At 42.6% G+C, this 14,758-nt stretch overlaps 1 protein-coding gene across 1 annotated transcript in view; it reads right to left on the bottom strand.

Moving 5' to 3' along the window:
- Positions 1-2,035, bottom strand: part of RMP64 (ribonuclease MRP subunit p64) — a 30,296-nt gene extending 28,261 nt beyond the window's left edge. The window contains exon 1 of the mRNA XM_083168653.1: positions 1,694-2,035. Within this exon, the coding sequence (XP_083024779.1) occupies positions 1,694-1,778 (85 nt within the window). The 5' untranslated portion in view covers positions 1,779-2,035. The remainder of the gene's footprint in view (positions 1-1,693) is intronic.
- Between the last annotated feature and the right edge of the window lie 12,723 nt (positions 2,036-14,758).

Genomic DNA, 14,758 nt, shown 5'->3' with positions numbered 1-14,758 from the left:
TATTTTTACACTGCAATATAGATCTCACTTTGAAGTAAAACCCCACCCAAATCTAATTCTCTCTGCACAAGTAACACCTGCCCCACCTGCAGTGCACATGGTTTTGCCCATCTAAGAAGGATTTTGTCAGAAAGAATGAACCAAAATAAGGCCCTTAATCACACAGACTTGCGTGACGTAAAATTACATCAACCCCTAAATGAAATTCCTAAACCATACTTAAGCTGTGTACAGTACCTCAATATTTATATGTCTGGTGGGAACCAAAATCTGGTAATGTATGTCAGCAAAAGACAATCAATAATTTTAGCAAAAACTATTAAACTATACACTGTTTATTATTTATTTTACACTATACAGATCTTGATACCTTCAACATTAAAAATACACGTCTGCCTGATGCAGATGCACATGTAATGCCAATATTGACAGAGATGAGTAATATTCTGCCATTGTGAGTGAATGAGAAAAGGTAAACATTGTTACTGTGCATGAATTACACAGAGGGTACGCACAAAGACGTCGGCACACACAAAGAAATGTCCTGGAAAAGTGCTGGACATTTCTGGGCAGTGGCTACAAAAATGCATGTAGATAGTAGGTCTTATAGGCACTTTTACACCAGAGCCGCGACCCGGATTATTGCCGCTCCAGTTCGGGGCTTGGTGTAAAAGGGCAAAAAATAAATAACCCGGGTCCTGTTACCCGGTGTCCGACCCGGCAAATGTTCAGGCTCGGACACGGGGCTTCCTCGGAGTCAGGGGCCATGTAAATGGGTAACCCGGGGGTCATCCGACCCAGGGACCCATTTCCTCCAATCAGGGAGCACCAACCTCTGGACCGCAGCGCCCTGAGGTCAGTCCGGAGGTTGGGCAGGGGCTGCGTACAGCCTCCGCTGCTGTCTGCGGTACCATGCAGACAGCTGCAGAGGTGAACGGATGCCTGTGTGCAGCATCCATTCACCCCATGGACGGAGGCTGGGGGCGCACGGAGGCTGGGGGCAGCCCAGCAGCTTACCTGGGTGCTGGGCTTGCCCCCAGTGCGTTGGTCGTCTTTGTGGGGGTGTCAGGCGGCATTGCGGGGGTGACGGACGGCGGTTTTCCCGGCTGGCTCAGGGTCCGAATTCACAGGCATCCCCTACCCGGCATAATGCCAGGGGATGCCGGTGTAAAAGAGAACAACTGCCGGGTCGCATTCTGGGTCCAAAAACCCAGGTGCGACCTGCCAGTTTTGGTGTAAAAGTGGTATAATGGGAGTGTCATGGATTGGTGGTAGGAGTATAGTTTGTATTGCTTTTAACACAAAAACAGTGTTTCCTAACTCCAACTTTTACAGCACTACTCATACTAGCTGATACATTTTACAACATCAACAGGTGAAGCTATTTAAATCCTGATGTCTTGGGACAGCATTGTGCAAATTAAGTTTCATACAAATACACGCACACATATTCATCGTAGCGTTACTGAGACATAGAAAAAAGTCACAATGTAATCGCTCTTATGGATGAGTGGGCTCTTCATTAGTGTTACATGCAGTATGTATGTATGTATGTGGCACAGCTAATGTGGAATCACTAGCAGGGACAGCAGTGGGGTGCAGGGGTGGCTGGGCACCCCCCCTGCGCTCAGTGTGCGTATGTGTTAGCTACAGTAGCTGTTAGGGTGGGCAGCGTGCTGCGGTTTGGGGTCACCTGTGTGGTCTCCCAGAGGCACGGACACCTGGCACTGGATGGCGGGACGCGGGATATGGACACGATTCCATGGAGCGGCCGCCATGTTCCGTTATCCGGGCAGGACACCCCGGCTCCCCCCTTCACCCACACTACAGCAACAACGTGCTGCACACAAACACACACACAGGTCACACCGCCCCGGAAGCAGATCCGGGTAACACCATCAGCTTTCCGGCTACCCTTGACCCCGCCTGTGTGCGGCACTAGAATAGACTGTGTGGACTGCGGACGGTACGGTACGCGAGTATCATGATCAGAGTCAGACACACGGGAGACTGCACTGTAACTGTAACCAGAGATAAAGCCATTTTGCCGCTCACTGGGATGGCCATCGATGATTCAAAATCATCGATGGTTTATGGCCGATGTCGAATAAATACTGTTGCCATCGATGGGGGGAGAACCAGATGGTTTCCCTACATCGATGGCATAGTAGAAATTATATTTCTTTTTTTTTTCTTCAAGGTGCTGGGACATGGAGCATAGCTCCGCCCCCACCCACCCAGAAGCTCCGCCCCACCCTCAAGCTCCGCCCCCACAACACACCCAGAAGCCCCGCCCCCACATTTTGATTGGTCCCCCGGCCATTCAGTCAAAGGTGATGGATAACCATCGATAGCTAAAACTATCAATGGTTATCCATTTATTTATTTACAGTTTGTTATATAGCACAGCATATTCCATTGCGCTTTACAATTGGAAACAGTTATTAAACAAACTGGGTAGATACAAACCGACATGGAGGTAGGGGGGCCCTGCTCGCAAGCTTAGAATCTATCCATCACATAGTTTCTGACTATCGATGGCTGGGTGCAGAATCGCCATCGATAGTGACTGCACCGATGGCCATCCCACACCTACTGTGCACTGATGGCATTCAACTATCAATGTTACCAAAACATTGACGGTTGGGACCTAGTGCTCGATGCTTTGGGCATCCATAGGCGAGGGTCGAATAGTTTTACGCTGGACGGCATTCAATGGCAATGATTTCACACACACACCCCCGCCACTGCAGTCAGACAGTCCCTCAGTCCATCTCCTGCCCCACCACTCAGCTCAGTGCAGTTTGTGGCTTCTTCTTCAGACAGCGATGAGGCAGCCCAGTTGGTATGGGCAGCTGGGTGTGTGGCTGTACAGCATCGTAGTTGCTGGTTGCCGCTCAGCTGTATGTATTCATATACAACGCCCCCACCATCTGTCCCACTCATCTCCCTCTCTCCTTGGCTTGCCAGCGTCAACGCCCCCCGTGCTATCCGGCTGGCTACTTAATACTGGACTAAGGTTCACCCGGCGTCGCCACGGCTGGGAGGTGCACGCATGCGCAGAAGACACTTTACCTACATTAAGATCTAGTTACATTTTCTACTGTGCATGTGCGCACCTCCCAGTGGGACGGCCCACCCCGTTCCTCTGTGCATGCGCAGCTAAGCAATGGTGGGAACTATCGGGGGCCGGTGATAGAATGTTTTATAGCCATCAATGGTTCCTGCTTTAAAAGCCATCGATGGGGGATTTGTCAATGGCCATCCCTAACTGACACTAGAGATAGACATCACATTGCGAGTTTCACTACCATCGAGGTTTTGTTTCATTGGTAGTGGTGTTACCATTTGTTGGTGGCATTCCAATGTTTGTTGCCATCAAATGGTAAACATTTAATGGTGTTACAGTGGTCCTGCCCCCCAGCCAGCCACACTGCAGGGCTTCTGCAGATGTGTGTACACCTTGAAAAAGCTGCTGTAGCAGCGAAGTGCGTAGGCCACTGGTGCTTGGACCCCACTATTGCTATGACACCCTCAAATACTTCCAACACCCTCAGCAAGTGACCCAACCAGCCCATCCTGCTTAACTTTTTGGAATCCTCTTTTGCCACCTGCAATAACTGGGATCCCCCCATCTTACCACGGCAGCACACCATTGTGGAGGAACGCCACCTCTCTAAAGATGCCGGACCCACACATACACAAATTGGGGAGGAATACCTGTGCATTGGCTACCACTCACCATAGGAGTACCAGCGACATCCATTGGACATACTTGCACTGGGCATCATAGAAGGGACACTGTAAGATTTGCAAGACCTATGACACTAAGGGTGACTATATGGGTGCCGGACAGGATCCCAACAGTCATTAACCCAACGTCGGGATCCCGACTGTTAAAACACCGACGGCCGGGTTCCCGACGGCCGTCGGCTATTTTCCCTCGTGGGGGTCCACGACCCCCATAGAGGGAGAATAGAATAGGGGCTCTGTTGCGCTGGCCACGCTGTCTGTGTCCGGGCAGTCGGGATCCCGACATCGGGATAATGACTGTTGGGATCCCGACTGTCGGAGAAACATACCACACCCGACTATATATACATCTTTGGAAACTCACAGCAGTATACCATTGCATATTTTATGTGTTCTTTAATTTTTGTTTGTATTTTTGTAATATCAGATAACTAAATACCACATTTTTATTACATGAACATCTGAAAGAAATTTACTTAGCGCAACCTAACTCTTCTTGTTTTGTATACTTCTAAACATGCGTGGCTGCACTGAAGATGGTTGCACATGTGCAAAAAATGGATTGTTGCGCATGCGCCAATCATATCAAATCATTTATTGAATTATTTTGATGCAATGGTCAGTGACCATCACATCGAAAGAGTCGATGGCATAAGCTCAGTCATCATTTGATGGTGGACTTTCAATGTCCATCCCCATCCCTAATTGACACTGGCTGATAGAACTGAATCAGTGTTGCAAACTCTGAAATGAAAAACAGTCAACTGATAAGTGAAAAATAAGCCTGAACCAATCCTAAAAAGCCCCCCAAAAAGCCCAACTTATGGTTTGTTTCTTTTAAAATACATATACTTATTTATACAATCTGCCTTTTATGTCTTTAAAATTATTTTTATTAGCAAAAAAACTAACTTTAAAAGATTACTTTCATTTCTATAAATTGTATAGTATAAGAGCTTTGTGAATTTAAATTATTTTAATTTCATTTTACTTTAATGTTTTCTCTAAAGAAAAATGCTTACCTTATATTTTATTTTTATTTATTTATTAACAGTTTCTTATATAGCGCAGCATATTCCGTTGCGCTTTACAATAGCAGACAGTGATACAACAAAACAGGGTATTTACAGACAGTCAAAATGTAGAAGGGCCCTGCTGGCAAGCTTACAATCTATAGGGAAATAGGCATTGATACATAAGGATAGATACTGTATTCTTTATTGCATCGATTTCACCAGAACGCAAGGTTCTATGACTGGTTCTGGTATTTGATAAGCTTGCCTGAAGAGATGAGTCTTCAGGGAACGCTTATAGGTTTGGAGACTGGAGGAGAGTCTTATTGTGCTTGGGAGGGCATTCCACAGAGTGGGTGCAGCACGAAGAAAGTCCTGCAGTCGGGAATGGGAGCGGGTAATGAGTGTGGATGAGAGACGCAGATCTTGGGAGGAGCGTAGAGGTCGTGTTGGATGATATTTTGAGATAAGAGAAGAAATGTATGTTGGTGTAGTTTGGTTTATGGCTTTGTGTGTAAGTAGAAGAATTTTGTATTGAATACGGTAGAATACAGGTAACCAATGAAGTGACTGACAGAGTAGCTTTGCAGACGATGAACGTCTGGCTAGGAAGATTAGCCTTGCAGCTGCATTCATAATGGACTGTAGTGGAGAGAGTCTGTATTGGGGAAGGCCAATAAGGAGACTATTGCAATAATCAATGCGTGAGATGATGAGAGCATGGATTAGAGTTTTTGCAGTGTCTTGTGTAAGGTAAGGGCGAATTTTAAATATGTTTTTTAGGTGCATGTGGCATGATTTTGAGACAGATTGAATGTGGGGTACAAAGGAAAGTTCTGAGTCAAGGATAACACCTAGGCAGCGAGCTTGAGAGGTAGGAGTGATTGTCATCTTCTCAACAGCGATAGAGATATCAGGTTGGTAACTACTATTTATTGGCGGAAATATAATTAATTCTGTTTTTGAGATATTAAGTTTGAGGTGGCGAGATGACATCCAGGATGAAACAGCAGAAAGGCATTCAGAGACACGGCTCAATACAGATGGGGACAGGTCCGGGGAGGATAGGTAGAGCTGAGTATCATCCGCATACAGATGATACTGAAATCCAAAAGAGCTGATTAGTTTGCCAAGAGATGAGGTATAGATTGAGAAAAGCAGGGGACCTAAAACTGAACCCTGAGGTACTCCAACTGAAAGAGGTAGCGAAGAGGAGGTAGAATCAGAGAAACGAACACTAAAGGAGCGGTTAGAGAGGTAGGATGAGAAACAAGAGAGGGCTGTGTCTTTAAGACCTATGGATTGTAGTGTTTGTATGAGAAGTGTGTGGTCAACAGTGTCAAAAGCAGCAGAGAGATCTAGAAGAATTAGTAGTGAGTAGTGACCTTTAGACTTAGCAGTGACCAGATCATTCACAACTTTAGTCAGTGCTGTCTCTGTGGAGTGTTGGGCACGAAAGCCTGACTGATGCGGGTCCATTAAGTTGTGCGAGTTAAGAAAGTGTGTGAGGCGAGTATAAGCAAGTCTTTCAAGTAGTTTGGAGGTGCATGTAAGTTGAGAAATGGGACGGTAGTTTGAGAGAGAGCTTGGATCAGAATTCTGTTTTTTCAGAATCGGAGTAATAACTGCTTGTTTGAACAATGAAGGAAAGACACCAGTAGAGAAAGAGAGGTTACAGATTTTAGTTAAGATTGGAATGAGCACAGGAGACAGAGATTTACTTATTTGCGAGGGTATAGGGTCAAGAGGAGAAGTAGTAGAGTGGGAGGCAGAAAAAAGTGCAGATACTTCATCTTCATTTGTGGGATCAAATGAAGCAAATGCTTCAGAGGGCTCAGGTATGGAATTGAGCATATCACCAACTGAGTTGGAGCATACCAATTCATCTCTGTTCTTGTCAATCTTATCCCTGAAGTAGGAAGCAAGATCTTGTGCATGGATAGTGGTTGGTGGCTTGGGTGAGGGAGGGTTGAGAAGGGATTTAAATGTATTAAAAAGTCGTTTTGGGTTAGAAGCTTGAGCAGAAATGAGAGTTTGGAAATATGTTTGTTTGGCAGTTTCCAGGGCATAACTATAGTACTGGTAGATATTCTTATATGTAAAGAAATCCATTGGACTGTGAGATTTACGCCATTTACGCTCAGCTTTGCGTGAGATATTTTGTAGGTGTCTCGTTAATTTAAAGAAAAGATACTGACAATTTCCGGGCGCTGACAGAGTTCACTCTTTTCCTTAAACTCTTGGTTTTACCCAAAAAAGAAAGGAAAGAAAAATACACAATGGTGCAGAACAGTATAAAACACTGGGGTGGTTTAACTGATTCTATCCATGGTAGATGAAAGCTGGACTCGTACCCGTTAAGATGGTCTACTTTTTCAGGGTAGACAGATCACACATTCTTAAGGGGCGGTGACGTCACCGGTGGAATTCCAATGCTTTTATCCAGATAGGTATATGAAAGCAAAAGATACACAAAATAGTGCAGCACAGTTTTTGACACCAAATACACTTTTTTCCAGGATAATATTGACTAGACTCGTACCCTTTGAAGTGGTCTACTTTCTCAGGGTAGACATATCAAGCATCCTTATTGGGCGGCAATAACACCGTAGAAGCTCAAAACGCATCCAATCAATATGTAGAAGAAAAAAAACTGGTATAGTATAATACCGTTTTTTATTGCACATAAAACATAACATTCAGAGTATAGCACAGCAGACTCTCACCGAGTGTGTTGGTCCACAACACAAGTGCAGACAACAGAGCAGATATTAAAAAGTCCAGGCGTCCCCGAAAGCTCACTCGATGTAGGTCTGAAGTGGTCCACTCGAAATTCCTCCTCGCCAACGCGTTTCAAGACCAATAGGTCTCTTTTTCAAGGCATGAGGAGGTAAAGCAAATATCCCTATATTTATACCCCTGATAGGGGTGGTCCTAATTCCAGACATGGGTTCACCTAACCGGCTAAACACAACATAACATATGGGAAATCCAGTCCGCTTTTTTAAGAGCTCCAAAAGGTAGACAGCTGTTCTCTATTTACTCCGTTTACTGGCTCCCGCCGGAAACGGAAGTGGCGCGTCTTCCTTCCCCGCGGTCCGTCTCTTTAGACGTCTGTAGTTGTTTCTCTTTGTAGTTCCGCATGATTTCTTTGTTCCCGCCGGAACCGGAAGTGACGTTTTTGCGTGTCACGGACCCGGACTTCCGGTTTTTGCGTTCCAAAGGCACAATTTGTTTGCGTTTCAGGCGGCAAACCTTTTGCTCATTGGTTGGGGAATCATTGTCAGTTCTGGATGGCTCCATTCATTTTATACATAGGATAGGGAATAGATATAAATGGTGTTAAAACATCTTCTTTTTAAAAAACACATGTTTTATATAACAATACTTTATTTAATTAACACTGATACCCAATATCTAAAATATTTTGTTAAAAATAATGGGTTTAAAAAGAAAAAATTAAAAAGACAATTTTTTAAAAAAGACAAATTTAAAAAGTCCATATAAAAATACATAAAAGCAGGGGTACACTCTCACATAAACCATTTAAGTTCGAAATCTTTGTTCAACCCTCCCGGGGCCAGAGTTTGGTGATGGAAGATCATGGACATCTCGCTTTTTGCAAGATTAGTTGCCAGATCACCTCCCCTGCTGTTAGTAGTAATTTTCTTTAAAATATAAAAATTCTTTATACATCCTGGGTTGCATTGATGGTGTGCCTTAAAGTGCATAGGTAGTGCATGAGTTTCCAGCCCTTTACGGATGTTGCGTAAATGTTCGCTCATCCTAACTTTAAAAGGGCGACTTGTCCTGCCTATGTAAAATAGGTTGCACTCACACTCAATGGCATAAACTACATTCTGAGAATGGCATGTGACAAAATCCTTGATAGTATGTTTCTTTTTATTAATAACAACCTCAGTTGCTTTAGCCCCAAAGTTGTTTTTAACCGCTTTGCACCCTAGACAGGTACCACACCTGTAAAAACCTGTTGATGTCACCACAGATTTTTTGGGGGATACAGGGCACAAGCTTTTAACCAACTTTGACTTGAGGTTTGGGGCTCTTCTGAAGATGCATACAGGTCTGGGTGGAATTTCCCGGCCTATTATTGGGTCTTTTCTCAGTAGCCCCCAATGTCTTCCAATAATATTTTTAATGTCGTGATGCTGGGAAGAATAATTTGTCACAAATGACCATTTGAATTTTTCAGTATCCCTGTTTTCTCTTTCTTTCGGGATAAGTAAACTGTCCCTTTGTACCTCCTGAATTTGAACAAGAGATCGGTCTACTTTATCGGCATTATACCCACTTTTAATAAAACGGGTTTTCATTTCATCTGCCTGTTCCTGGAAGGTTGAATGGTCCGTACAGTTCCTTTTCAGCCTTTTAAATTGTCCCAGGGGGATGGAATCGAGCCACCTATCTTGGTGGCAACTGTCCCTACTGATGTATGCCTGTGAATCTGTTGGCTTTGTGTAATTTTTTGTTTTCAGCCCTTTGTCTTCGACGTAGATTACCACATCCAGGAAATTAACCTGGTCCTGGCTGATGTTAAAGGATAATTTAATTCCTCTATCATTATCATTTAGATATGCACAGAAGGAGTCGAGTTCCTCTCTGTTTCCCCTCCAGATGAAGAGGATGTCATCTATGTACCTTCGCCAGGACACCAGGCCTGCCCCATATGGGTGGTGGGACCAGATGACATCGGTCTCCCACACACCCATAAACAAGTTGGCATAGCTTGGGGCAAACCTGGTGCCCATGGCGGTTCCCCTCTTCTGTACATAGAACTCCTCCTTGAAAACAAAGTAGTTGTTATACAGAATCAGTTCAATTCCTTCTATTAGGAAATTTTGGAGCTTCTGAGTGACATCCGAATTGGAGAGAACCCTCCTTACTGCCTCTACACCTTGTGTATGGCTGATGATGGTGTATAAGGATGTCACATCAGCTGTCACCAAAAATGAATTTTCATCCCACTCTACTGTTTTTATGAAGTTTAATACGTCCGTAGTATCTTTCAGATGAGACGGATTTTTCACCACAAAAGGCTGTAGGTGGACATCAATAAATTGGGACAGATTAGAAGTAGCTGAATCCACCCCGGAGATAATTGGTCTTCCGGGGGGATGGACAGGATCTTTGTGTACCTTTGGTAGTACATAAATTGTTGGTATAATGGGACAATTAATATTTAAGAATTTCATTTCGTTTTCACTTATGATACCCATCTTATTATACTTTTCTGTAATATTTTTGATGAGGGAGGAGATTTTAGATGTAGGGTCTCCTCTCATTTTCCTGTAGGTTTCTTGATCAGAGAGCTGATTATATATTTCTTCCTCATAATCTTTTTTATTCAAGAGGACAATTCCGCCACCTTTGTCCGTCGGTTTTATAATTAAATTCTTGTCTTCTGACAAGACTTTAAGACTCTGACGTTCTTTATGGGACAGATTTTGCTGGATTTTTTTAGATCTCAGTTTCTGGACATCATCCATCACCAAGGTGTTGAATGAGTCCAAAAAGCACCCTTTAAGGTGGGACGGATAAAAAGTGGATTTGGGCTTGAATTTCGGTTGACCCAAATCGGGATCCTCATTTAATTCCTGATCATGAAAAAACTTTCTTAATGTCAGTTTCCTAAGAAATTTTTGGAGGTCTATGAAGACATTAAATTCATTAATTGGGGTAGCAGGACAAAATTTAAGACCTTTCTCCAAAAGTGTCCTCTCCTCCTCTAGGAGTAAGTGGTCACTTAAATTGAAAATTTTAATTGTACCTTTTTCAGGACATAAAGTTTCATTATTTATGGGAGTCGGGATTATTTTATTAACCTTTTTCCTAGTCTTTTTCTTCTTTTTTAGTCCCCCCCTTTTCCCCCTTTTAGTTACCTTTTGTTGTTGAACTGACCTCGATCCCCTAAAAAATGGTTGTTTCTATACCTTGGGGAGTGCGGCTCTTCTAAATGGGAAAACCTATTTTGTATAGGTATATTGAATTCTCTCCTGTCGTATCTTTAATGATTGGGTCTATCCCTCACTTGGTTTTCTGTTCTTACCCTCCAATTTCTAGGCGTTGTTGGTTCATCTTCCCTTCTATATTGGGGTTTATTATATGGGTGGGGGTCCCTCCAATAGTTTCTATCCTGATTTTCTTGGTAGTTTCTCTGCTTTTTGTTTTGGGACATTACATGCGGTTTTTTGTATTTTAGTTTTACAACTGGAGTTGTTATTTCAACAGGGATTGAAGAAATTACAGTTTTATCTGTTGGATTTTTTGCTTCTTCTATATCTCTCTGTAGTTTTTTTAACTTTCTATTAATTAGGAGGTTTTCAGTTCTTTCTAATTTCTCGCATATTTTTTCCTCCCTTTCTTTGTAATCTTTTTGGTCTTTAAAGGGGGATGATAGTTTTTTTAGATCCTTAATTTCCTCCTCCAAGTTTTTTAAATCATTTTTCCTTTCTTGTATAATGATTTGTACCAGATCGCATGAACATCTGAATAATGCATCCTCCCACTTTTCTTGGAAGTGCTCACTGGGGGTATGTAAATTGGCCACCTTGGTCAATTTAAGACCCCTTGGGATGATTTTAAGGTCTATGTATTACTCCAGGGTGGCTATTTCCCACCACAACTTGGTTTCCCTTGTTAGGGATTTATCCAATTTATTGAGAAGACTGTCCAAACTTTCATCAATGACGACGACTTTATTGGTCGGGTCATTGAAGACATTTTGGAGTCTATTGACCCTTTCTTCTCTTAGTTTAAACATTATAGCAGCAGAGATTTAACTTCTGTGTGGTGAATAGACTGATAACAAAGACAAATTTGAAGAAAACCTTTGCGCTTGTCGCAGCCTATGAAATTGTACAGTGGTATGAAAACACCAATCATACGAAGACAATATACAAAGAAAAGATACTGACAATTTCCGGGCGCTAACAGAGTTCACTCTTTTCCTTAAACGCTTGGTTTTACCCAAAAAAGAAAGGAAAGAAAAATACACAATGGTGCAGAACAGTATAAAACACTGGGGTGGTTTAACTGATTCTATCCATGGTAGATGAAAGCTGGACTCGTACCCGTTAAGATGGTCTACTTTTTCAGGGTAGACAGATCACACATTCTTAAGGGGCGGTGACGTCACCGGTGGAATTCCAATGCTTTTATCCAGATAGGTATATGAAAGCAAAAGATACACAAAATAGTGCAGCACAGTTTTTGACACCAAATACACTTTTTTCCAGGATAATATTGACTAGACTCGTACCCTTTGAAGTGGTCTACTTTCTCAGGGTAGACATATCAAGCATCCTTATTGGGCGGCAATAACACCGTAGAAGCTCAAAACGCATCCAATCAATATGTAGAAGAAAAAAAACTGGTATAGTATAATACCGTTTTTTATTGCACATAAAACATAACATTCAGAGTATAGCACAGCAGACTCTCACCGAGTGTGTTGGTCCACAACACAAGTGCAGACAACAGAGCAGATATTAAAAAGTCCAGGCGTCCCCGAAAGCTCACTCGATGTAGGTCTGAAGTGGTCCACTCGAAATTCCTCCTCGCCAACGCGTTTCAAGACCAATAGGTCTCTTTTTCAAGGCATGAGGAGGTAAAGCAAATATCCCTATATTTATACCCCTGATAGGGGTGGTCCTAATTCCAGACATGGGTTCACCTAACCGGCTAAACACAACATAACATATGGGAAATCCAGTCCGCGTTTTTAAGAGCTCCAAAAGGTAGACAGCTGTTCTCTATTTACTCCGTTTACTGGCTCCCGCCGGAAACGGAAGTGGCGCGTCTTCCTTCCCCGCGGTCCGTCTCTTTAGACGTCTGTAGTTGTTTCTCTTTGTAGTTCCGCATGATTTCTTTGTTCCCGCCGGAACCGGAAGTGACGTTTTTGCGTGTCACGGACCCGGACTTCCGGTTTTTGCGTTCCAAAGGCACAATTTGTTTGCGTTTCAGGCGGCAAACCTTTTGCTCATTGGTTGGGGAATCATTGTCAGTTCTGGATGGCTCCATTCATTTTATACATAGGATAGGGAATAGATATAAATGGTGTTAAAACATCTTCTTTTTAAAAAACACATGTTTTATATAACAATACTTTATTTAATTAACACTGATACCCAATATCTAAAATATTTTGTTAAAAATAATGGGTTTAAAAAGAAAAAATTAAAAAGACAATTTTTAAAAAAAGAAAAATTTAAAAAGTCCATATAAAAATACATAAAAGCAGGGGTACACTCTCACATAAACCATTTAAGTTCGAAATCTTTGTTCAACCCTCCCGGGGCCAGAGTTTGGTGATGGAAGATCATGGACATCTCGCTTTTTGCAAGATTAGTTGCCAGATCACCTCCCCTGCTGTTAGTAGTAATTTTCTTTAAAATATAAAAATTCTTTATACATCCTGGGTTGCATTGATGGTGTGCCTTAAAGTGCATAGGTAGTGCATGAGTTTCCAGCCCTTTACGGATGTTGCGTAAATGTTCGCTCATCCTAACTTTAAAAGGGCGACTTGTCCTGCCTATGTAAAATAGGTTGCACTCACACTCGATGGCATAAACTACATTCTGAGAATGGCATGTGACAAAATCCTTGATAGTATGTTTCTTTTTATTAATAACAACCTCAGTTGCTTTAGCCCCAAAGTTGTTTTTAACCGCTTTGCACCCTAGACAGGTACCACACCTGTAAAAACCTGTTGATGTCACCACAGATTTTTGGGGGGATACAGGGCACAAGCTTTTAACCAACTTTGACTTGAGGTTTGGGGCTCTTCTGAAGATGCATACAGGTCTGGGTGGAATTTCCCGGCCTATTATTGGGTCTTTTCTCAGTAGCCCCCAATGTCTTCCAATAATATTTTTAATGTCGTGATGCTGGGAAGAATAATTTGTCACAAATGACCATTTGAATTTTTCAGTATCCCTGTTTTCTCTTTCTTTCGGGATAAGTAAACTGTCCCTTTGTACCTCCTGAATTTGAACAAGAGATCGGTCTACTTTATCGGCATTATACCCACTTTTAATAAAACGGGTTTTCATTTCATCTGCCTGTTCCTGGAAGGTTGAATGGTCCGTACAGTTCCTTTTCAGCCTTTTAAATTGTCCCAGGGGGATGGAATCGAGCCACCTATCTTGGTGGCAACTGTCCCTACTGATGTATGCCTGTGAATCTGTTGGCTTTGTGTAATTTTTTGTTTTCAGCCCTTTGTCTTCGACGTAGATTACCACATCCAGGAAATTAACCTGGTCCTGGCTGATGTTAAAGGATAATTTAATTCCTCTATCATTATCATTTAGATATGCACAGAAGGAGTCGAGTTCCTCTCTGTTTCCCCTCCAGATGAAGAGGATGTCATCTATGTACCTTCGCCAGGACACCAGGCCTGCCCCATATGGGTGGTGGGACCAGATGACATCGGTCTCCCACACACCCATAAACAAGTTGGCATAGCTTGGGGCAAACCTGGTGCCCATGGCGGTTCCCCTCTTCTGTACATAGAACTCCTCCTTGAAAACAAAGTAGTTGTTATACAGAATCAGTTCAATTCCTTCTATTAGGAAATTTTGGAGCTTCTGAGTGACATCCGAATTGGAGAGAACCCTCCTTACTGCCTTTACACCTTGTGTATGGCTGATGATGGTGTATAAGGATGTCACATCAGCTGTCACCAAAAATGAATTTTCATCCCACTCTACTGTTTTTATGAAGTTTAATACGTCCGTAGTATCTTTCAGATGAGACGGATTTTTCACCACAAAAGGCTGTAGGTGGACATCAATAAATTGGGACAGATTAGAAGTAGCTGAATCCACCCCGGAGATAATTGGTCTTCCGGGGGGATGGACAGGATCTTTGTGTACCTTTGGTAGTACATAAATTGTTGGTATAATGGGACAATTAATATTTAAGAATTTCATTTCGTTTTCACTTATGATACCCATCTTATTATACTTTTCTGT

This window comes from Crinia signifera, chromosome 2 (genome assembly GCF_055691185.1).
Source record: "Crinia signifera chromosome 2, ASM5569118v1, whole genome shotgun sequence".
In the NCBI taxonomy this organism is placed as follows: Eukaryota; Metazoa; Chordata; class Amphibia; order Anura; family Myobatrachidae; genus Crinia; species Crinia signifera.
Note: the sequence above shows the minus strand (reverse complement) of the source record. Positions and strands in the feature narration are given on the sequence as shown.